Below are 24,986 nucleotides of genomic sequence, written 5' to 3'. Positions count from 1 at the left end.
AACCTGCTCCAGTATTCTTGCCTGGAGAACCCCATGGACAGAGGAACCTAATGGGCTACAGTCTATGGTGCAAAGAGTTGGACACACACGATCTGTTACTCATGAACTCACAGTTTCATAAATTAGAAGTGGATCTGTTGGATGTTGAGAGATGGAGGAGTAGACATAGGCTCTGTGAGAAGACACAGACAAGTGCTGGATTTCTTGCTGAGAAGGGCCACAGCTGCTCAGGGAAACACAGATCATCTATCAATTCTGTTTTCTCTTAGGAAACCACCTTCTCTTACTGTATGCTTATGCGATGTCACAAAACTCTCAGACACTGCTATTTGAGTACAATTTACACTTACTTAATAAGATCTTTAGCTAAGTTATAAGTTTACCTTGCCTTCGTGGCTTAACTCAGTGTATTTAAAAGGTGCACAACAATCTCATACCATTTGTGAAGTCAGGGAAAGGCTTTTGAACGATATGGGCCTTCCTTCCAGTGAGCACTGGGTGGCGCTGTCACCTAAAGAAAATACATCTAGGCACCTGTGCACCAGGGCCTCTGTAGCTCTACTTCCTACAGCGTTGAAGTCCGTAATCTGTTAATAAATCTAAATGTGGGTGCATATGCACCCTGGTATTTTTAAGTCTTCATTATGATTTTCCAAATTTTCTCAATGAACTTGTAGGTAGTGCTTTCTAGTACAATGGGCAAAAAGTTAAAAGTGATATAAAACAATTGAATTCCATTTCTCTAAAAATGTTGGCATTGTTCCTACTGACTTTAATGTTTCTGGATGTATCTCGTCTGAAGAACTAGCTAAAAAGTCATTATGTTTAAAATAAATAAAAAACCCTTTTTTTTGTTTAAAAATTTATAATTTTTTAAGTGAAAGATAAAATTTAATTGTGTAAGTCACTAAACTGTTGGTGGTGTTTGTTACAGAAGTTAGCTTTTCCTGACCTATACTTTCATTCTTTGCTTCATGCCCTTAAAGCTAGGGTTCACCTTGTGCATCTACACACACTCCCTTGGGCACTGTGTTCAGATTTATGACTTTCAATACTGTCTACCCACTGATGACTTGCAAACGTGCATCTCCAGCCCAGCTTCTCTCCTGAACTCCAGGCTAATATAATCAGTAACCTGGTTAATGACTCCACTTGAATGCTCACTAACACCTCAAACTTGTCTTGCCCAAAATGGGATGCCTGATTTTCCTCCAAAGACCTGCTCCCCTGCAGTTCTTCCTGTCCGGGTTGAAGGCAACTCCATTCTTCCAGTTGCTCAAACCAAATTTCTCTCTCACCTCCAAGTTGAATCTAGCAAGAGTTTTTGTTGTTTCTGTCTTCAGAATCTCACCACTTCTTACCTCCATAAATGCTACACCACGTCCTGAGCCAGAGTCCTCTCGTCACTGGCGTCTCTCTGTTTGCTTCCTCTCCCCTTCCTCTTTCTTTTTAAAATTTCTTCAAATAACCTTAGCAATTAATCCTAACGGAAACAATCCCTATCCTAAAATAGTGTATTCAATATTCCAGTTTTGTTTTCAGAGGGGAAAAAAAATGCTTTTTAAAGAAAGCTGGAAAAGCGGAGGTAAAAATAAGTTATTTAATAAATTAAGAAGTTATTGGAATAGTTTTGATAAAAGGTAATGAGAGGAGGAGTGCCAGTGAGCATGGAAAGGTTTTTAATAGCTTGTGTTGATTCTTATAAGACTAGCTTTTCCAGTTCAGAGGTCTGAGTGGCTGGGTAGCTGAGACCTCTTGGGGGAGAATGGGGTCACATGGCTTGTGGAAGAAGCCGTAGTGCTAGTGGTTTTTAATTTACATATTTTTAACTGGCTCATGGGCTTCGCTGGTGGCTCAAAGGGTAAAGGATCTGCCTGCAGTGCAGGAGACCTGGGTTCAATCCCTGGGTCGGGAAGATCTCCTGGAGAAGGGAATGGCAACCCACTCCAGTCTTCTTGCCTGGAGAATTCCAGGGACAGGGGAGCCTGGTGGGCTACAGTCCATAGGGTCCCAAAGAGTTGGACACGACTGAGTAACTTTCCCTTTCAGCTTCACTTTACAATATCATGTTGGTTTCTGCCATATATCGACATGAATCAGCTATGGGTCTATATATGTCCCCACCCTCCCAACTTCCACCCTATCTACCCCCCTTTGTTGTCAGAGATCACTTGATTTGAGCTCCCTGCACCATACAGAAATTTCCATTGGCTATCTAATTTTGCATGTGGTAATGCATATGGTTCAGCGCTGCTCTCTCACTTTGTCCCACCCTGTCCTTCCCCTCCTGTGTCCACAGATCTGTTCTCTATGTCTGCATCTCTATTGCTGCCCTCCAGATAGATTAATCAGTACCATGTTTCTAGATTCCATGTGTATGTGTTAATATACGATGTTTATCTTCCTTTTTCCGACTTCGCTCTGTATATTCACTCTAGGTTCATCCACCTCATTGGAACTGAGTCAATGCATTCCTTTTTATGGGTTAGTGTTTTGTAGTAACGCTTCTCTTTTATTGTCTTTTAAAAAAATATTTATTTATTTATTTGACTATGTCAGGTCTTAGTTATGGCATGCAGGATCTTTATTCCTTCCATCTTTTGTTGTGGCATTCAGGCTTAGTTGCCCTATGGTATGTGGGATCTTAGTTCCCTGACCAGGCATCAAACCCATGGCCCCTGCTTTGGAAGGCTGAGTCTTAACTATTGGACCACAAGGGAGTCCTGCCTTTACTGATTTTAGTTTATGTAGATTTGAAATAGTTTTGCTTTTTCTATTGCTCTCCTTTTGTTTTTTAAAACCATTTTTGATTTGGAATTCAGATTCTAGATGCTGGTCCTGAGCCTTCTAAGGATATCACTCCCGTCCCCACCAAGGTCTGACGATTGATGCTGTTTCCCTCCCAGATCTGGCTTTACCATCCAACTACCTTCTTTCTCTCTTACTTCTTTGGGTCTCTCATGCTTCAATCAACTCGAATCCCCCCTTGTTCCTCTCGTATGTCATTCTTCCTTTCTGTGGAACATGATTACTTCACGGCATTTGCACCGCATTTATATCTGTTAGAGTTTCCCAGGTAGCACAGTGGTAAAGAATCCGCCTGCCAATGCAGGAGACACAGGTTTGGTCCCTGGGCTGGGAAGATCCTCTAGAGAAGGAAATGGCAACCCACTCCAGTATTCTTGCCTCGAAAATCTCATAGACAGAGGAGCTGGGTGGGCTACAGCCCATAGTGTTGCAAAGAGTTGGATGCGACTGAGTGAGTATTATCAAATCTATAGAACCTAATGACTGTGGTGGTAATGATGGTGATGATAACTGCAGACACTTGGTGAGCACTTATATGTGTCAGACCCTATACTAAAGTGTTTACAGGCATCATATCATTTTAACCTCACAACATACAAGGGGGACACTTTTACTGTCCCTACTGTACCAACAAGGCATACTCTGTCGAGATCCCCTCAGCCCTCTTTCCAGCTCATGTGCTTACCTTCCAGCTTCTGCAGGCTTTGAACTAATTAATGCTGGCCCTGATGCCTTCTGAAGATTGCTGTTCACCATCCCATAGAGTCCCAAGGCCCTGAGAGTTTTATGGCTCCTTTGCCCCATGACCAGAGACAAAGGGAATACCAGCCCCCAGATCCTTAACCTCCAGGTGTGCCGGGGTCCAGCCCCGGTGGATCTAGGGTGATTCGAAGGTGGGGACGGAGTCGGCGTCTTTGGAAAAATACATATTTAATCACAGATATAGAGAGATTAGAAATGAATAGTGTAGTAGGAAGATTAGTGGAGAAAAAGAGGCTGAATAACTTGGATTACGTGGAATAGCATCCATGCTCCAGATAGGAATTCAGCCAGAAAAACGGGAGCAAGAAAGAAGTGACATGGGGGAATCAGTCTTTCCAGAAACTGATCCGATTTCTTTATTTTTGGGTTTGTTTATATACCTTTTGTTACACATAGGGATGAATATAGAGTCACGCGGGAGTCAGTAGTCCTGACCTTTATCAAAATCAGGTGCTTCACATAAATGTATAAAAAAGGTCTTAGGAATATTACATCATCTTCTGGCCATGAGTGAGACTTACTGACTTTTTTTTTTTTTTATGTTTAATTTGCTTTTTTTCTTTTTTTTTTTTTTTTCAGCTTTTTAAAAACTTTATTTTGGATTGTGGTGTAGCCAATTAACAATGTTGTGATAGTTTCAGGTGAACAGAAAAGGGACTCAGCCATACATATACATGTATCCATTCTCCCCCAACCTCCCTTCCTAGCCAGGCTGCCACATAACATTGAGAAGAGTTCCATGTGCTATACATTAGGTAATGTTGTTTGCTTTTGTCTTTAGAATTTTTTTTTTTTTTATGATCCTTTCTTTCTGATAACCAAAAAACTTATTTCTTCCAAGGGTGTTTTTTCTTAACCCAGGCACCACCCTCCAAATGAAGTTACATTCCTATAGGATGAGGGTGTAGTGAGTTACAATCAAGAAAGGAATTTATTTAACCCAAGGTTAACGTGATTAATCTTCAAGGTTAATACTTATTCCTCCTATATGCTTAAAGGTTAATACTTATTTCTCCTATAAGTTAGTTATATTCATTATAAGGGTAGGGAACATGGAGATTTAGCAGCAAACATCAGCCCAACAAATGAAAATCCTTTTACCAATGCTCCCCTTAAGATCTATTTAGTCTTAAGATATGATAAAGTTACATTTTTACACAGCAAGGACACAGTGATTTATAACAAAGCACAGTGATCTATTACAAAAGAGAAAATCCATTAACTCAAAAAGTCTAGTATTGCTAACATCAAAAACTACTGTATTTCCTTTTCTATATTCCAAATACATTGATTAATATATTCCCAGGTGCCTAAGGATATGGAGGCCTGGCGGCAATCATTGACTCAACAAGAAGAAAAAGCCCTATGCTAATTAAGACTCTCAAAATACTCAAAGCTCTCTGTGCTGTTTATGGTTAAGAGGTAGTAAACAATCATGTGGCAGGAGTATGGATAATCCTGTCACACAAGCTAGTCTGTCAGCAGAGAGGTTTGACCTGAAACATCCTTGTCCCACCCAGAGCAGGGAATTAGCAGCAATTATTGACACAACAAATGAAAAACCCTTCCCCAATATAATTCCTAACCAACCCACTATACTAATAATTTCTAACTCCCCCAAATAATTTGCCTTTAGAAGTCTAAAACATCTCGTGCCTCTCAGATTGGGAGGCTGTAAACAATCACATGTGGCCGGAAGAACCTATACAGGTGGGCTAGATAAACTTCAGAGGAGTCCGTAAGCTGAAACACTCTTGTCACGCCCAAGAATTTTTATTGACTTGGAGCTGCAAGTTAACTCCTTCTCTGAGAGAAATGGTTATGGAGGAGAGCCCCCCGTAAAGTCAGAGGTGTATGTGAGAGCATAAAACAGACTCTGGTTTTGGGGTAGATGCTCGGGAACAGGGGGTTTCCTGAGGCTTGATCACGCCTTTGCGTATGCCAAGCCTCGTTCCTCATGACCTTTGCCATGGGCGGAGTTCCTCACGCTGGCTCCCGGCACAGGTGGGAGAAACTCAGAAGTATGATCCAAGCTCTGGGACACTTCAAGGGGCCAGCTGAGTTGGCTTTTTCTTCCGCATCTTGCTTCCCTACCTCCCTCACCTTTCATCCTGGGAAATAACTGCTATACAGTAAGTACTTATATGTAAGTGTTCCTTAGCTATTACTGAGTATCTGGACCTTGTATATTAGTGTTTTCAAAGTATCAATAGTAGGTTGAGGATCACCTGCAATCGAATTACTTGGGACAACTGATAAAAGGCAGATTCCTAGACCCACCCCACAGGTGGTTCATATGCAAATGAAATTTAAGGACTCCAGTGCTTGTGCACGCCATTCGGAGTGCGAGATTTAGGACTAAAAACTGCATTAAACTACATTTAATTCCTATGAAGTGAAACATATTATTACTTCCATTCTTACAAATTAGAAAAGTGAGACACAAAAATGCTAGAAGGGCTAGCTTACCCCATTGCCCACTTCTCCTGCCCTCAATCTTTCCCAGCATCAGTATCATTTCCAATGAGTCAGCTCTTCACATCAGGTAGCCAAAGTTTTGGAGCTTCAGTTGCAGCATCAGTCCTTCCAATGAATATTTAGAACTGATTTCCTTTAGGATCAACTGCTTTGAACTTCTTGCTGTCCAAAGGAGTCTTCTCCATAACCACAATTTGAAAGTATCAGTTCTTCAATGATCAGCCTTCTTTATGGTCTTACTCTCCCATCCATACGTTACTACTGGAAAATCCACAGCTTTGACTATATGGACCTTTGTTGGCAAAGTAATGTCTCTGCTTTTTAATATGCCATCTAGGTTGGTCATAGCTTTTCTTCCAAGGAGCAAGTGTCTTTTAATTTCATGACTGCAGTCAGTGTCTGCGGTGTAGCCCAAGAATATAAAATCTGCCACTGTTTCCACTTTTCTCCCATCTATTTGCCATGAAGTGATGGAACTGGATGCCATGATCTTAGTTTTTTGAACGCTGAATTTTAAGCGAGCTTTTTCACTCTTCTTTCACCTTCATCAAGAGGCTCTTTAGTTCCTCTTTGCTTTCTGCCATAAGGGTGGTGTCATCTGCATATCTGAGGTTATTGATATTTCTCCCGGCAATCTTGATTCCAGCTTGTGCTTCCTCCAGGCTGGCATTTTGCATGATGTAGCTTTGAACTGTGGTGTTGGAGAAGACTCTTGAGCGTCCCTTGGACTGCAAGGAGATCCAGCCAGTCCATCCTAAAGGAGATCAGTCCTGGGTGTTCATTGGTAGGACTGATGTTGAAGCTGAAACCCCAATACTTTGGCCATCTGATGCAAAGAGCTGACTCATTTGAAAAAACCCTGATGCTGGGAAAGATTGAGGGCAGGAGGAGAAGGGGATGACAGAGGATGAGATGGTTGGATGGCATCACTGACTCAATGGACATGGGTTTGGGTGGACTCTGGGAGTTGGTAATGGACAGGGAGGCCTGGCGTGCTGAGGTTCATGGGGTCGCAAAGAGCTGGAGATGACTGAGCGACTGAACTGAACTGAACTCTGCATAGAAGTTAAATAAGCAGGGTGACAATACACAGCCTTGACGTACTCCTTTCCCAATTTTGAACCAGTCTGTTATTCCATGTCTGGTTCTAACTGTTGCTTTTGGACCTGCATACAGGTTTCTCAGGAAGCATGTAAGGTCTTCTGGTATTCCCATCTCTTTAAGAATTTTCTGCAGTTTGTTGTGATCTACACAGTCAAAGGATATAGTGTAGTCAATGAAGCAGAAGTAGATGTTTTTCTGGGATTCTCTTGCTTTTTCTATGATCCTATGGATGTTGGTAATTTGATCTCTGGTTCCTCTGCCTTTCTAAACCCTGCTTGTATATATGGAATTTCTCGTGCTGCTGAAGTCTAGCTTGAAGGATTTTGAGCATTACCTTGTTAGCATGTGAAATGAATGCAGTTGTATGGTAGTCTGAACATTCTTGGAGTTGCCTTTCTTTTGGATTGGAATGAAAATTAATCTTTTCCAGTCCTGCATATTGAGTGTAGCACTTAAATAGCAACATCTTTTAGGATTTGAAATGGCTCAGCTGGAATTCCATCACCTCCACTAGCTTTGGAATGCTTCCTAAGGCCCACTTGACTTCACACGCCAGGATGTAAGTAAGTGTTTGGACCCAGACATTCTTTCCAGACCCTCTAACTGCTAGCCATGTTTTCTATTGACACGTGTGAGAAAAACCACATTATTCCTAGCTTTCATTTTGCTGAGTCCACCCAAGGAGCCTGAAAGGAAAAGACGGCTACATAACTGCAGGAAACACACAGGAAATATTTTATTAGCTTCCAGATAGAGAAAAAGGTAGAGTAAAAATATTTCAATAGAAATCCACAGCCCTCCTCAAGGAGCCCACTCGGGCATCCACAGCCCCCCATTCGTGGTAGCGCCTGTAATCCCCCGGCCGCAGCAGGTACTGCCGCCCCCGGTAGTTGGGCATCTCATAGAGGACCCACCAGCCCTCCAGCACATTGAAGGAGTGGATCTCACTGAAGTGGAAGCGCTCATGGAGCGAGGAGCAGTCCTCCGTGATCTCCACCATCTGGCCTCGGTAGTCCTCTCGCTCGTAGATCCTCAGCCTGTGGGAACTGGTCTGTGGGTTCAGCAATCAGCAGATGGGAAAAGTCAGAAAACCTAGTCTTTAGCCACCAATCACTCACACCCCTGGGGGAAATGGGCATTAAAAATTTTTTTCTATATCAAAGATGACAAAAAGACAGCCAACACCAGGGTCAACTGTATACAGTTGGGTAGAATGCACAGTGTAAAACTGAAGAGAGTGCCATTCACATAGATCAAGATACACAGGACTTCCCTGGTGTCCAGTGGTTAAGACTCCACCCTTCCAATGAAGTGGGTGTGGGTTTGGTCCCTGGCTGGGGAACTAATATCCCACATGCTGTGGGGTGTGGCCAAAATAAAAAGGATATGCATGGTGCTCCCTAGAGTTTTCTAGGACCACAACCTACATGAACCATATTTAGAAACTACTTAGTACCATTTTTGGGTAGCAATTTTATATATAATTTTTGTTCTCTCCTTTATAAAGACCATTGACTTATGGTGGCCTGGAGTTCTCCTTGAAGGATATAAAAATAATTCGATTTTAAAATTAAAAGGCAAATATATCCCTGGCAAAAGGCATTATTTTGGATCTCAGTAGCTTTAGAAGAGGCTGGAGAGAGAGGAAGCAGAATTGATTTCCCCAGAGTAAGGCATAGATTGGTAGCAGTTCAGACCGGGCATCTCCTAATCCCTTCCTTTCTGCTTTGAGTCCTGCTTTTCTGAAGTCCTAAAAAGCAAGAGCCATCGTAATGGTTAGCTTTCAGTCCTCAGATCTAACATATGATTCGGGAAAACACTTTAAGGTTATTGATAAAAACAGAAACTCAAAATCATAAGGCAGGCCTGTCTAGATCAATAGATTATAAGACGTTTAGGGAAATGGAAGGGAGGCTGTTAGTCTTGGGTGAATCCTGTCTGTCTCTTCAGAGTACTTGGCTTTTATTTGCTTGTTTCTTCCCAGCAGGTACTTATTCAGTCTTCCTTCTTCTACCATCAAACCCTCCTTAGCAAAGGTTCTCATAAACAATTCATTCTGAGGCATAAAAAAACTACTAATAAGGCACCTTCCATGGTTTGCAAAGGGTTCACATGTCCATTACCTAATTTTGATCTTCACAACAGCCTGACACACGTGGAGCAACCATTCTGTCTTCTTTTATGAGAAACTAATGACTAGAGCTTTCAGGCTGTAATCAAAAGAGTCAGCACTGGAAGGTGGAAGCTGAGATTTCCAAGCTCCTAATGCCAGTCTGGGTTCTATCAAGGCATTAAATCCTCTGAGCATCTTTCAAAGTTACCCAAAGCGGTACATTTTCCACAGGACTCTGTCATAGTCAAATTATAGCATTCCTAACTGTGGAATTCCAGGCTGCTTGGGCTTTATTTGGATAGCAGTGGCTTTGCAGGAGCTCATGGAGTCACATTGCTGGTCAGTTGTTTTGCTGAATCAAAAAACAGGACTTGAGAGTCCCTGGTTGTTCAAAGTAGTCAATATCTGGAGGGGGAAGGGTGGCTTGCCAGGTACCAGGCAATCTCCTATCTGCCTCATCACAGCTCTATGAATTAGCCGCCCTAGTAGCCCCATTTTACAGGTGTGGAAAGAGACAAATAGCCCAGGGACTAGCTTAAGACCACTGGAGTGTGAGGAGTTCATTGCCTGTGGCACAGACACTCTGAGCAAATACCATGCCACTTTTCCCCAGTAGAGGTGAGTTTAATATTAGCAAAGGAAAATACAATCTCAATTAAGAGCATTGCATTCTCAATTAAGAGATATTATAAAGGAAAAGAGAACCTGGTTAGAACCAGCAAAGGAAGGCCACCGTCCTACAGTCTGACCACAGCTCTAGGGCATCGGTGTGACCGGAGGTCACGGCAGGCCCAGGGGTACCGGACTCACGTGGGGGATGAGGCGGCAGGAGCGGACCGAGTCGCTGAGGCCCATCCACTGCTGGTAGTCGGGGTAGTCGCCCCGCCGCAGGAAGTACTGGGGGCCCTGGAAGTTGGGCTGCTCATAGATCATCCAGCAGCCGCTGTCCACGCGGATGGAGTTGCAGCGGCTGAAGTAAGGCTGCAGGTTGGAGTGGTCGCTGCTGCACTCATAGTGGCGGCCCTGGAAGCCCCGGTCCTCGTAGAAGGTGATCTGCAAGGAAGGGAAGGAGAGGCTCAGAGGCCTGGCCTCCAGCCGGGCTGCGGGCCCCTCCCGCCGGCGCGGGGCTCACCTTCCCCATGGCTGCTGGACGCGGGGATGGAGTTCAGTGCGGTGCGGCTGGCGCGCGGTCTATATAGCGGGAGGGCTGCTGCGTTGGCAGGAACAACACAAAAGGGGCCCCCGGGTGAGGAGGATTTCCTTTCTGTCTCTTTTCTATATAATGACGGCGGGGGTGGGGTAGGGGACTTACTGTATGTTTTCTCTTAGACTCTCCAGAGCTTTCGAACTGATGACCCGCGTAAAACTGTCACTTGGTGCCTCTGGGGCCTTTAAATGAAGCCTATTCAGGAGATGGGAAGCGAGCAAAAGCGCTTAACCGGGTTAACACTTGTAATGAAATATTTTATTTATCTTTTAAACATTCTAAGTGATCTCTTTTTGAGGAACAACACGGGGTAGTGACCAGGTCAGAGGTCAGGATGGGCCCCAGCGGGTGGGCGTCTAGATGAGAGAGCTTTTCCTTGGTGTGAGGATGTGGGACACAGAGGCACCTGCCTTCTGCACAGGAAGGAGATTGAAGGAGGATGGGATTTTCCCCTGAGAGAAGCTTCTCCCATCCTCCTGGCTGAGGAGTGGGTGCAGCAGACATTACGCTGGAGGGAGGAAAGGTAGTGGGGGGTGGACCCCAGGAAGCCCTTGTCATGCGCCTGGCTCAGTTCTGCTCCCTGGAGACTGAGTGGACCAGGGTCACCTCCAGACACAGCCAATGTCTCCCAGGAAGCTCCCAACTCTGGAGTTCATGAGGCAGCTCATGGTGGTTATTAGTCACACACTAACTTTTTATTTAACCAATAATTTTGCAAATTAGGGGCTAAGCCTAATTAGTTCTGTTGTTGTTCAGTCCAAGTCATGTTTGAGTCTTTGCCACCCCATTAACTGCAGTATGCCAGGCTTCCCTGTCCCTCATCTCCCGGAGTTTGCCCAAGTTCATGTCCATTAAATCAGTGATGCCATCCAACCATCTCATCCTCCATTTTCCTCTTCTCCTCCTGCCCTCAATCTTTCCCAGCTTCAGGATTTTTCCAGTGAGTGGGCTCTTCACATCAGGTGGCCAATTTATTGGAGTTTCAGCTTCAACATCAGTCCTTCTGATGAGTATTCAGGATTGATTTTCTTTAGGATTGACTGGTTTGGTCTCTTTGCTGTCCAAGGGACTCTCAAGAGTCTTCTCCAACACCACAGTTCAAAAGCATCAGTTCTTCAGTGGCCTGACTTCTTTATGGTCCAATTCTCATATCTGTACAAGACTACTGGAAAGACCATAGCCTTGACTAATCAGTTCTGAGTGAGTGAATGGGAGAAGTCACTCAGTTGTGTCCAACTCTTTGTGACCCTATGAACTGAAGCCTACCAGGCTCCTCCATCCATGGGATTTTCCAGGCAAGAAGACTGGAGTGGGTTGCCATTTCCTTCTCCAGGAGATCTTCCCGACCCAGGGACTGAACCCAGGTCTCCCGCATTGTAGGCAAATGCTTTACCGTCTGAGCCACCAGGGAAGTCCTAATTAGTTCTAGCTGTGTGCAAATTCGAGGTTATCTGCAAATATAACAGATTTATAATCTTACAATCTTGCAAAGACTCTCCCTTCTCTACCTCCCCTGGCTCCTGGGCAAGCCTGGTTGTTCTCTGGTTAATATTCTGGTTCCACAGGCTGGAATCTTCTTTCCTTCCCTTAAACCCCTCCCACCCCACCTCTACCAGCTTCTTCTGGTGCTCCACTCTTTAGAAGAGATTTTCTCAACCTCATACTGTTGTGACAGTTTGGGTCAAAAAAATCTCAGTTGTGCAGGTCTGTCCGCTGTATTTGAGGATGTTGAGCAGCATCCCAGGTCTCAATCCTCTACATGCTATTGGCATTACCCTCATGGTTATGGCAAACAAAAATGTCTCCAGATATTGTCATATGTCCCCTGGGGGAGCAAAATAAACCCTGGATGCAAACCACTGCTTTAGAAAGATCTTGTCCTCAACTATATACAACTGTGATACTTCCTGCTTCATTCCTCAGTCTGGATTTTTGTTACTTAAGCCTAAAGCCAAAAAACTATTTGCCTTGAAAAATTTTATTTGAAACACATAAGTTTATTAAGACTTTCCCACATTGTTTGTCTCAAAAATTCTAATTTTATAGAAATGTGAAAACTATAGAGAAGAAGAAAGGAGGAAAAAATTAAAATCATAGGACCATATTTTTAAAATCACTGTCTGGACTTCCCTGGAAGTCCAGTGGTCAAGACTCTGCGCTTCCAATGCAGGGTTCAATCCCTGGCGGGAGAACTAAGATCCCACATGCCTCAAGTCGTGACCAAAATAAAAAAACAAAATCACCATGGACAAGTATTTTAAAATCTCCTTTCAGTTTGACAAGATGAAAAAGTTCTAGAGATCTTTGCACAGCAACATCCAAATAGTTAGCAATAGTTGCTCCCTGGGTTGGGAAGATCCCCTGGAGAAGGGAAAGGCTACCCACTCCGGTATTCTGACCTGAAGAATTCCATGGACTGTATAGTCCATGGGGTAGCAAAGAGTTGGGTTTCCCTGATGGCTCAGTTGGTAAATAATCTGCTTTCAATGCAGGAGACCCTGGTTTGATTCCTGTATTGGGAAGATCCACTGGAGAAGGGATAGGCTATCCACTCCAGTATTCTTGGACTTCCCTTGTGGTTCAGTTGGTAAAGAATCTGCCTGCAATGTGGGAAACCTGGGTTCAATCCCTGGATTGGGAAGATGCCCTGGAGAAGGGAAATGCTACCTACTCCAGTATTCTGGCCTGGAGAATTCTACAGACTGTATAGTCCATGGGGTCGCAAAGAATTGGACACTACTGAGCGACTTTCACTTTCACTGTACTATGTGTTTGAAAAATGGTTAAAATAGTAAATTTCATGTTATGTGTGGTTTTTTTTACCAAAATAAAAAAGACTTCATTCCTCCCCCCCACCCAGAAAAAGGTCTTTAATAGCTGAGAAAAGAAGAGAAGCGAAAAGCAAAGGAGAAAAGGAAAGATATAAGCATCTGAATGCAGTTTCAAAGAATAACAAGAAGAGATAAGAAAGCCTTCTTCAGCAATCAATGCAAAGAAATAGAGGAAAACAACAGAATGGGAAAGACTAGAGATCTCTTCAAGAAAATTAGAGATACCAAGGGAACATTTCATGCAAAGATGGGCTCAATAAAGGACAGAAATGGTATGGACCTAACAGAAGCAGAAGATATTAAGAAGAGGTGGCAAGAATACACAGAAGAACTGTACAAAAAAGATCTTCATGACCCGGATAATCCCAATGGTGTGATCACTCATCTAGAGCCAGACATCCTGGACTGTGAAGTCAAGTGGGCCTTAGGAAGCATCACTACGAACAAAGCTAGTGGAGGTGATGGAATTCCAGTTGAGCTATTTCAAATCCTGAAAGATGATGCTGTGAAAGTGCTGCACTCAATATGCCAGCAAATTTGGAAAACTCAGCAGTGGCCACAGGACTGGAAAAGGTCAGTTTTCATTCCAATCCCAAAGAAAGGCAATGCCAAAGAATACTCAAACTACCGCACAATTGTACTCATCTCACATGCTAGTAAAGTAATGCTCAAAATTCTCCAAGCCAGGCTTCAGCAATACGTGAACAGTGAACTTCCTGATGTTCAAGCTGGTTTTAGAAAAGGCAGAGGAACTAGAGATCAAATTGCCAACATCCACTGGATCATGGAAAAAGTAAGAGAGTTCCAGAGAAACATCAATTTCTGCTTTATTGACTATGCCAAAGCCTTTGACTGTGTGGATCACAATAAACTGGAAAATTCTTCAAGAGATGGGAATACCAGACCACCTGACCTGCCTCTTGAGAAACCTATATGCAGGTCAGGAAGCAACAGTTAGAACTGGACATGGAACAACAGACTGGTTCCAAATAGGAAAAGGAGTACGTCAAGGCCGTATATTGTCACCCTACTTATTTAACTTATATACAGAGTACATCATGAGAAACGCTGGGCTGGAAGAAACACAAGCTGGAATCAAGATTGCCAGGAGAAATATCAATAACCTCAGATATGCAGATGACACCACCGTTATGGCAGAAAGTGAAGAGGAACTAAAAAGCCTCTTGATGAAAGTGAAAGTGGAGAGTGAAAAAGTTGCCTTAAAGCTCAACGTTCAGAAAACGAAGATCATGGCATCTAGTCCCATCACTTCATGGCAAATAGATGGGGAAACAGTGGAAACAGTGTCAGACTTTATTTTTGGGCTCCAAAATCACTGCAGATGGTGATTGCAGCCATGAAATTAAAAGACACTTACTCCTTGGAAGAAAAGTTATGACCAACCTAGATAGCATATTGAAAAGCAGAGACATTACTTTGCCAACTAAGGTCCGTCTAATCAAGGCTATGTTTTTTCCAGTGGTCATGTATTGATGTGAGAGTTGGACTGTGAAGAAGGCTGAATGCTGAAGAATTGATGCTTTTGAACTGTGGTGTTGGAGAAGACTCTTGAGAGTCCCTTGGACTGCAAGGAGATCCAACCAGTCCATTTTGAAGGAGATCATCCCTGGGATTTCTTTGGAAAGAATGATACTAAAGTTGAAACTCCAGTACTTTGGCCACCTCATGCGAAGAGTTGACTCATTGGAAAAGACTCTGATGCTGGGAGGGATTGGGGGCAGGAGGAGAAGGGGATGACAGAGGATGAGATGGCTGGATGGCATCACGGACTTGATGGATGTGAGTCTGAGTGAACGCTGGGAGTTGGTGATGGACAGGGAGGCCTGGAGTGCTGCGATTCATGGGGTCGCAAAGAGTCGGACACGACTGAGCAACTGAATTGAACTGAATTTTCACTTCTTTGATCTAATAGTTTCACTTGTAAGAACTTGTCCAAAGGAAATAGCTAAAGGTACATGAAAATATTATGCACAGTGGCATTTGATCAGAACACTCTTTATAATGTGAAAAATTAGATTTCAATGAAATGTCCAACATAGTGCATTAACTAGGTAAATCATAGAGCATCTCTCTGATGAGATTCTACACAGCTACCAAAAATCATATTCACAAATAATTTATTTAAGAATATGGAAAATACTCAACATATGTTAAAATTTTAACATGAGTATATTATACACTGAAAAGTACAAAACATTGCTGAAGAAAAGAAGATATAAATAAATGGAAAAACATCATATGTTCATGGATTGGAAGACTTAATATTGCTCAGATATGAATATTTCCCAAAGTGGTCTACAGATACAATGTAATCCCTATAAAATTCTAATGATATTTTTTGTGGCAGTGGACAATCCCATCCTAAAATTTAAATAGAATCTCAAGGGATCCCAAATACCCAAAACTTTGTGTGTGTGTGTGAAGCAATTTTTAATTTTTATTTATTTATTTAATATTGGCCTTACCACATAGTTTGCAGGACCTCAGTTCCCTGGTGGCTCAGACAGTAAAAAATCTGCCTGCAGTGCAGGCTTGGGTTCAGTCCCTGGGTTGGGAAGACCCCCTGAAGGAAGGCATGGCAACACACTCCAATATTCTTACCTGGAGAACCCCCATGGACAGAGGAGCCTTGCGGGCTACAGTCCATGGGGTCGCAAAGAGTCAGACACGACTAAGCACACACAGTTCCCTGACCAAGGATTGAACCTGGAGCACTGCAAGGGAAAGTGCCAAATTCTAACCACCAGACACCAGGGAACTCCCCAGAACAATCTTGAAAAAGAAGGACAAAGCTGGGACATTCTCACACTTTCTGATTTCAAAATTACTACAAAATTACACTAATTAAAACTGTGTGGTACTGGCATAAAGACAGACATATAGACAAAATGAAAGAGTAGAGAACACAGACACAAACTCTTATATATATGGTCAAGTGAATTTTGACAGGGTTCCCAAGACCATTCAATAAAGAAAAGACAGTCTTTTCAACAATGGTACTGGGAAAACTAGATATCCACATGCAAAAGAATGTAGTTGGACCCTTACCTTACAATATGTATTACACAAAAACTAACTCAAAGTGAATTAGAGACCTAAATATAAGAACTAAACTGAAGAAGGAAAGAAGCAGGTTGCCCTGACTGGACTGACTCCATTTTTAAAAGAAAAGGAGCTCCATCTTACACTTTGGTGAACTTTGGACTGCACATCAGGGAGGCCATAGAGATAAAATACTAACAGCCGAGCAGGCTTCCCAGATGGATAAAAACCAAAACAGGCAGACCCTGTACCCAGATCTCCCAGAGCCAGAAGGAAAGCAATGTCCACTATGTAATCTTAATAATGTTTATTGATGTAGACTAAACTGTATGTCAAGATAGCTTTAGAATGTAAATCTATGGCTGTAACCTGATTGTATCTCTTACTAACATTGTCCCAGGTGGACTTTAGAGAATTTGGGGATGTGGACTTGGGCACATACACTTTGGGTATGAAAGGTTGTCACAAAAATCAGTCGGGGTCCCTGTCTAAAAAGGAAACTTTGCCTCGGACCTGCCAGTGTAATAAACTGCACTCCACTATCCACGCTGTCCTTCTAATTGAGTTTGCTTCACAAAACTACAAAACTCTTAGATGAAAACAGAGGAAAATCTTCATGAGATTAGACTTGGCAATGATTTCTTCGATATAACACTAAAGCATAAACCATAGATATATTGGAGTCCATCAAAATAAAAACTTTTGTGCATCAGAGGAGACTATCAACAGAGTGAAGAGGCTACCCAGGGAATGTGAGAAACTATTTGTGAATCATGTATGATAAAGGATTGATATTCAAAATGTACAGAGAACTGATACAACTCAGCAAAATCAATAGCAATGCCCCCCTAAAAAAAACCCCAATTTAAAAACAGGCTTGCCCTTTCTCTTCAATGAGGTGGCCAAGCAGCAGACTCAGAGATGCAGATCTTTGTGAAGACCCTGATGGGCAAGACCATTACCCTTGAGGTCGAGCCCAGTGACACCACTGAGAATGTCAAAGCCAAAATCCGAGACAAGGAGGGCATCCCGCCTGACCAACAGCATCTGATTTTCGCAGGCACACAGCTGGAGAATGGCTGCACTCCGTCAGAATACAATATCCAATATCCAGAGAGAGTCCACCCTGCACATGGTGCTTTCTCTGTGAGGCAGCATCATTGAGCCTTCCCTCCGCCAGCTCGCCCAGAAATACAACTGCAACAAGATCTGCCACAAGTGTTATGCTCACTTGCACTCCCGTGCCGTCAACTGTTCCAAGAAGAAGTGAGGCCAAACCAACAACCTGTGCCCCAAGAAGAAGGTTAAATAAAGCCCCTCCACCGGCTTATCCTTTGACCACAGGGTGGCCTCGTGCCCAAGGCCCAAGGCCCTGGGGCCTCAATAAAGTTTCCTTTTCATTGACTGGAGCAGTTAAAAAAAAAAAGTCTTGGTTAGAAGCTTCTCCAAGTAAGATAATACAATGGCCAATAAGCACATGAAAAGATGCTCAACATTGCTAATCATTAGGGATATGCAATTAAACCTACAATAGATACTTCATACACACTAGAATGACTATTATAAAAAACAGAACAGAAAATAAGTGTTAGTAAGGATGTCAGAGAAACTGGAAAACCTGTGCATTGTTGATGGGACTGTAAAATGGCAGAGCCACTGTGGAAGATTGCATGGTAGTTTCTCAAAAATTAAACATTTAATTACCACACGATTCAACATTTCCATTTCTAGGCGTATTCAAAAGAATTGAAAGCAGTGACTTAAACAGCTATTTGTATCTGAATGATCATCTCAGCATTCTTTATTACAGCAAAAAGGAAGAAACAAGACAAGTGCCCTTTTAGGAATGGATGCATGGATACACAAAATGTGGTATATGTGTAGAATGGAATATTATTCAGCATTAAAAATGAATAAAATGTTGATAAATTTCACAACTTGGACAAACCTTGAAAACACTATCCTAATTGAAGTAAGTGAGACACAGGACAAACATTATATGATTCAATGCATTTGAGATACCTGGAATACATTTATAAAGAAAGAAAGTAGAATGGTGGTTACCAGGGGCTGGGGGAAGGTGGGAATGGGGAGTTATTGTGTCATGAGTACAGCAGCTTGGGATGATGATAAAGTTCTGAAAATGAATAGTGTTGATGGTTGCACAATGATGTAAACGTGCTTTATGCCACTGAATTGTACACTTAAAAATGCCTATAGTGGTAAATTTTATGTATATTTTACTATGATTTAAAAAGTCTTCCATTAGCAACAAGAAAAAAGAGGGAATCAATATTAATTTTTCAAAATTGATTTCTTGATTTCGATAATTCTACTGTGGGTTAGAACTCCATGCTCTCACTGCCAAGGGCTCTCTCCTTGGCTGGGGAACCAAGATCCCACAAGCTGCATGATATGGCAAAAAAAAATTTTTTTTACTGTAGTTATAAGAAAACATTAAAATGCGATAAATCTTAGTGACTTAAATGGAATTAAAAAGCATTTAAAACAGTTTATTTTAACTTACCGTCCTCTTACTTTATATTAAGAGAATAATTAATAAAATTAATGTCTTAAGTTTTTTTTTTATTAGTACCTTTCCCTCCTTGGGTTTTCTTCCTCTTTCCCCATTTACTCATTTCATTCTATCTTACACCACCAAAGCTTACGTTTAAGATCTGGTAATATTTCAAGGTCTTTTTTAATGCTGGGAATTGGTGCTCTGGACACAATTGTGCTGTAGGCAAAACTTGTTAGGTTCTTTTCTTCACTCAACTTTCCTTGTATATTTCCCCATTTGCAGCTAGCAGCTATGGTACCAGGGGCACCAGCTTCAAGATAACACAGATGTTAAATATTGTGGGAAATGGACAAAACTTTGCACTCTGACAATAGTGTTGAGCTGCTGAATCAACCATCCTTAAATCCTGGGCTACCCTAGGATTTCCTATCGTGTGAGTAGATTTCCATATTACCCATTTGGTATGTGTTTTGGCCAATTTCAGTCTAATGTATATAACTGATTCAGATCCATTTTTGTCCAAGGGATTAGGGTACATTCTAATTTGAGGAAACTCAGGGAGATAGATGGTGAAGGATAGGGAAGCCTGGCATGCTATAGTCCATGGGGTCGCAAAGAGTTGGACACAACTGAGTGACTGAACAATAACAACAACTAATCAAGCTTTGGAGGATGAGTAGTTCACCAGGAAGAAGGTGGGGAAGAGTAATCTGGGTGAGGAAAAGGTGTGAGCAAATTCAAAGAGATGTGAAAACGCTTGATGTGCTTGGAAAAGATGTAAAGGATGACTGGGGCCTGGTAATTGGAGAGGAAGTGGATAAGCTGTAGCCAGATTCTTGAAAATGTAGAATTTTTTTCTGTGGGCAGTGGAACAATATCAGAAGTTTTTAATCAGGGAAATGACTTGATCAGATCAGTCTTTGAGTACAAACATAATCACTGCTTCTCCTTTCTACAAACCCACTCCAGTATTCTTGCCTGGAGAATCCCAGGGACGGGGGAGCCTGGTGGGCTGCCGTCTATGGGGTCGCACAGAGTCGGACACGACTGAAGCAACTTAGCAGCAGCAGCAATGAAATGCAAGTAAGACAATAAGCAGCAGGAGAATGTAAATGATAACAATGTTATACTTCCTTATAACCTTATACAGGCAATATATTAATACATATATATACATATGTATGGAGAGTATACATATACAGCTATAAATGTATATAACTGTGTGGATACCATATTTGCATATATGTAGACAGAATACTGGAGAAGGCAATCACACCCCACTCCAGTACTCTTGCCTGGAAAATCCATGGATATAGGAGCCTGGCAGGCTGCAGTCCATGGGGTTGCTAAGAGTCGGACATGACTGAGCGACTTCACTTTCACTTTTCACTTTCATGCATTGGAGAAGGAAATGGCAACCCACTCCAGTGTTCTTGCCTGGGGAATCCCAGGGACGGCAGGGCCTGGTGGGCTGCCGTCTATGGAGTTGCACAGAGTCGGACATGACTGAAGCGACTTAGCAGCAGCAGCAGCAGACAGAATCCTGGGCTTCCCCAATGGCTCAAGTGGTAAAGAATCTGCCTCCAATGCAGGAGGCACAGGAGATGCTGTTCAATCCCTGGGTTAGGAAGATCCCCTGGAGGAGGAAATGGCTACCCACTGCAGTATTCTTGCCTGGAAAATCCCGTAGACAGATCCTGGCAGGCTACAGTCCTTGAGGTCACAAAAAGTCAAACGTGGCTGAGACACACATGCACGCATTCAGGGGACGCAGCTGTGGATTATCCTATATATCTAATTCAATTCCGGGTTAGCTGCTTGCAGTGATCTCATGGTAAGAATCTATACACTAGTGCTGTCATTATTTTGACAAGAATCTTCCTGATTCCATAATGGAAAATCTCTGATTTTCTGAACTGTGAGTTCTGAATTCTGATGTACTTCTATTATTAACTGTTTGAAATTAAAACTGGACCTTAGTGTACCTTATATAAAATGAGTGATCTAAGTTAGATAATCTCCAAGTCTGAAATATGTTAAATATCATATGAGTTCATTGCTCTATAATGACTTGCCTTCTACCCTCCTTCTCCCTCCCTCACTTTCTCCCTCTCTTCTTTTTGGGGTGGGGGAAGGGTAGAGATTTTCCATTAGGAATTTCCTTTGAGTTTTTGAATAGAGTTCTAAGCAGTTACCTTGGGAAAAAGTACATATGCTCTGTGTCAACCAGGAATGTGTACTGAACTACAAATAACAGAACACCCATGTCAGTGACATAAAAAAAAAAAATGTGGGTTTATTTTGCTTCCATTACAAGAAGTTTCAAAGTAAAGGATTGCTGGCCTTGTGTGACGGCTAATTTTATGTCAACTTAATTGGGATAAGGGATGCCTGGATCGCTGGCAAAACATTATTTTTGGGTGAGTCTGTGAGGATATTTCTGGGAGAGATTAGGATTTGAATTGGTAGTCTGAGTAGAGAAGATCACCTCTACCTATGCCTTATCCAGTCTGTTGAGGGCCTGCATAGATCAAAAAAGTGGTGGAGAGAGTAACTCTCTCTACCTGCAGGAGCTGAAACATCAGTCTTCTGTTCTCGGACACATCAGCACGCCTCGTTCTCAGGCCTTCGGACTCAAGACTGAATTATTCCACCAGCTTTCCTGATTCTGCAAGCTTGCAGACTGTGGGACTTCTCAGCCTCCATAATCACATGAGCCAATTCCTAGAATAAATCTCCTCATCTGAGCTTCCCTAGTGGCTCAGATGGTAAAGAATCTGCCTGCAATGCAGGAGACTCAGGTTTGATTCCTGGGTTGGGAAGATCCCCTGGAGAAGGGAATGGCTACCCACTCTGGTATTCTTGCCTGGAGAATCCCTTGGACAGTGAAGCCTGGTGGGCTATCGTCCATGGACTTGCAAAGAGTCGGACACGACTGAGAGACTAACACTTCCACTTTCTTTCATATCTATAGAGATCCTATTGGTTCTGTTACTCTGGAGAGCCCTGACTAATAAATAGCTAGCATTGGTTCAGGGGCTTGACCACATCCAGGCCAGCATTTCTGAAACTGTGGCTTCTCCCTCATGCTTGTCACCTCTTGTAAAATGCCTGAAATAAGAGGGAACCTTGGGCAGCTATTCCCTTTCATCAGGAAGACAATATTTTTTCCAGAACCATCTCCTCTCTCTTCTCATCAGCATTTGTCCACTTACATTTCAATGTCCAAAAAGTAACATGAGATCAGCTCAGAATCAATATCAAACACTTAAAAAAAAAGCAAACAAATAAAAGGAGAAAAACAGAGAGAGTCTGTCAGAGATGTGTGAACTTAACTTTTGCATACAACTTAGGGAATTTATGTAGAAGGCAATGGCACCCCACTCCAGTACTCTTGTCTGGAAAATCTCATGAATGGAGGGGCCTGGTGGGCTGCAGTCCATGGGGTTGCTAAGAGTTGGATATGACTGAGCAACTTCACTTTCATGCTTTGGAGAAGGAAATGGCAACCCACTCCAGTGTTCTTTCCTGGAGAATCCCAGGGACAGGGGAACCTGGTGGGCTGCCGTCTGTGGGGTCGCACAGAGTCGGACATGACTGAAGCAACTTAGCAGCAGCAGCAGTAGGGAATTTAAAAATCTTCTGAAGCCCATTGTAGTAACTAGCTTCAGAATCCCTGATTTGAAAAGTGGGTCACACCATCTCTGAACCTCAGTTTTCAGATCTTCACACCTCAAAGAAAAACTGGTGAGATTTCTAGCAAACCAGTCTGAAGCAGCAACATGTTTAAAGGCCAGAGAATCAAATAAGATATGTATTATGAAAATGTTTCACAAGCTGTAAAGTTCTGCTTCATATGAAAGCATAGTTCTAGTGAGAGAATTTTGTTATCTGAAGATCATACACCTTGATTTCTACTTGTATCTTGTGTGTGTGTGTGAGTGTATAAATAAAATAATAAAATAAAAGTAAGGCAAAGGGGAAAGCACAAGCAAACCAGTGCCAGGAAAACAGAAAATATTTTATTAGTTTCCAGATTGAGAAAGGATGCATTTATTTCAATAGATATCTATGACTCTCCTCAAGGAGCCCACTTTGGCATTCACAGCCCCCCAGTCATGGTGGCGCCTGTATTCCCCTGGCCTCAGCAGATACTGCCGCCCCCGGTAGTTGGGCAACTCATAGAGGATCCAGGAGCCCTCCAGCACATTGAGAGAGTGAATCTCATTGAAGTGGAAACGGTCTTGAAGAGAGGAGCAGTCCTCAGTGATCTCTATCATCTGGCCTCTGTAATCTTCCCTCTCGTAAAGTCTGAGCCTGTGTGAGCCAGCCTGGCCCATTCAGAGGTGGAAAGAGGAGAAAAGCAAACCATGAAATGATTCCAATACATTCATGCCATTCAGTTTGGTGAGGCTCAAGCCATTTTCAAATATAAGGTAAAAATGAATTCTGAATCTTTATATACTCCTCACTTTCAAAGGTGAAAATTCAGTACCTTTTCAAGATCATAAAGTGTGACTAAAAATTAAGAAGGAACTCTTGTACTTCAATATATTCATATACTTCCCGGGACACACAGTTAACTATGCTCAGGACACTGTACCATAGAGAAACCAAACCTGTAACAGCTTATTACTATTTTTGCCATTTTGGAAGATTTTTTTTTAGTTTTCCAGGCATGTGTGTTTGAACAGGAAAATCAGTTTATGAAATGAATGACTCTACATTGAGTTTAAAATAAATCTTGGAAAAATCACCAAGGACTTAGATGCTTCTGAAGTCTCTCAGTTAAATGCTTGATTTTCAGTTAATAATTTACGAATGAGGAAAAATGAGAAAGAAAAATCAGTCAGCCCAAGGACTAACTTTTCAAAAATCTTAGTGTTTTGACACACATGTGAATTCTGTGTAGCCCACATGTAAAATCTGTGTGTCACTCTCCCTTGACAAAAAGCACTTTTATTTGTACAGGTAGGAAAAACTGAAACATACAAGTGGGGAGCAAAATGGTGAAAGGGTGTTACAAAAACTAACCTTTGTAAAAGTATCCTTTTCCACTCCTATCTGCTCAGAAAGTAGCACCTAATTATTTTTCTTTGAAATATTAGTGATATTAGTGGTTTTTCTACAACTCCATTGTAAATAATTCCAGGTCAGGACCTCTATCATACATCCTCAGGGCTGCAAATGCATTCTTACTCAATACATATTTGTTGATTAAATGGTACCTGGGCAACAATTTGCTTTTGTTCCAGGCAAATTATATTGAACTAATATACAACAATATATAGTAGCTTACTTTCCCTCTCAAACTCTCAGTTATTCTGAATGATCACTACTCCAAATGTTGAACCTTTGCCTGAAACTATCCCTTCTGAGTTACAAGGCCGGGATCTGCTACAGAAGTGGACTCACGTGGGGGATGAGGCGGCAGGAGCGGACCGAGTCGCTGAGGCCCATCCACTGCTGGTAGTCGGGGTAGTCGCCCCGCCGCAGGAAGTACTGGGGGCCCAGGTAGTTGGGCTGCTCGTAGATCATCCAGCAGCCGCTGTCCACACGCACCGAATTGCAGCGGCCCAGGTAAGGCTGCAGGTTGGAGTGGTCGCTGCTGCACTCATAGTGGCGGCCCTGGAAGCCCCGGTCCTCGTAGAAGGTGATCTGCAAGGAAGGGAAGGAGAGGCTCAGAGGTCTGGTCTCCAGCCGGGCTGCGGGCCCCTCCCGCCGGCGCGGGGCTCACCTTCCCCATGGCTTCTGGACGCGGGGATGGAGTTCAGTGCCGTCGGGCAGACTAGCGGTCTATATAGCGGGAGGGCTGCTGCGTTGGCAGGAACAACACAAAAGGGGCCCGGTGAGGAGGGGATGTTTGTGTTCTCTTTTTACTCTTCGCTGTCAGAGTCCATGGGGCTCATTGTGGGGTTCGGTCCCATTCTCTCTGGAGTTTCTATCACTGGCTGATGCTAAATGAGACAATTTGAAAAAAAAAAAAAAAGCAATCTGGGACATTGTTTATTTAATAATAGAAGTAGAACTTCAGCCATTTCATATATATTCCAATCGTGTATTTCTATGAGTTGGGGAAAAAACAAGAAAATGTAAGTG

At 42.6% G+C, this 24,986-nt stretch overlaps 2 protein-coding genes and 1 pseudogene across 2 annotated transcripts; 1 reads left to right on the top strand and 2 right to left on the bottom strand.

The window, feature by feature from the left end:
* LOC102175997 (gamma-crystallin F-like) lies at positions 7,931-10,406 on the bottom strand. The gene is made up of 3 exons (XM_018038490.1): positions 10,398-10,406; positions 10,076-10,318; positions 7,931-8,203 (listed from the first exon to the last, which is right to left on the bottom strand). Exons 1-3 carry the CDS (start codon positions 10,404-10,406, stop codon positions 7,931-7,933), a joined length of 525 nt encoding a protein of 174 aa, XP_017893979.1.
* On the top strand, positions 17,261-17,678 carry LOC102187996 (annotated as a pseudogene).
* Positions 22,946-24,633, bottom strand: LOC102188265 (gamma-crystallin D). The gene is made up of 3 exons (XM_005676440.2): positions 24,625-24,633; positions 24,303-24,545; positions 22,946-23,218 (listed from the first exon to the last, which is right to left on the bottom strand). Exons 1-3 carry the CDS (start codon positions 24,631-24,633, stop codon positions 22,946-22,948), a joined length of 525 nt encoding a protein of 174 aa, XP_005676497.2.

Source organism: Capra hircus, chromosome 2 (assembly GCF_001704415.2).
Source record: "Capra hircus breed San Clemente chromosome 2, ASM170441v1, whole genome shotgun sequence".
NCBI lineage: Eukaryota > Metazoa > Chordata > Mammalia > Artiodactyla > Bovidae > Capra > Capra hircus.
The sequence above is the reverse complement of the archived record's forward strand: the minus strand, read 5'-3'. Positions and strand labels throughout refer to the sequence as shown.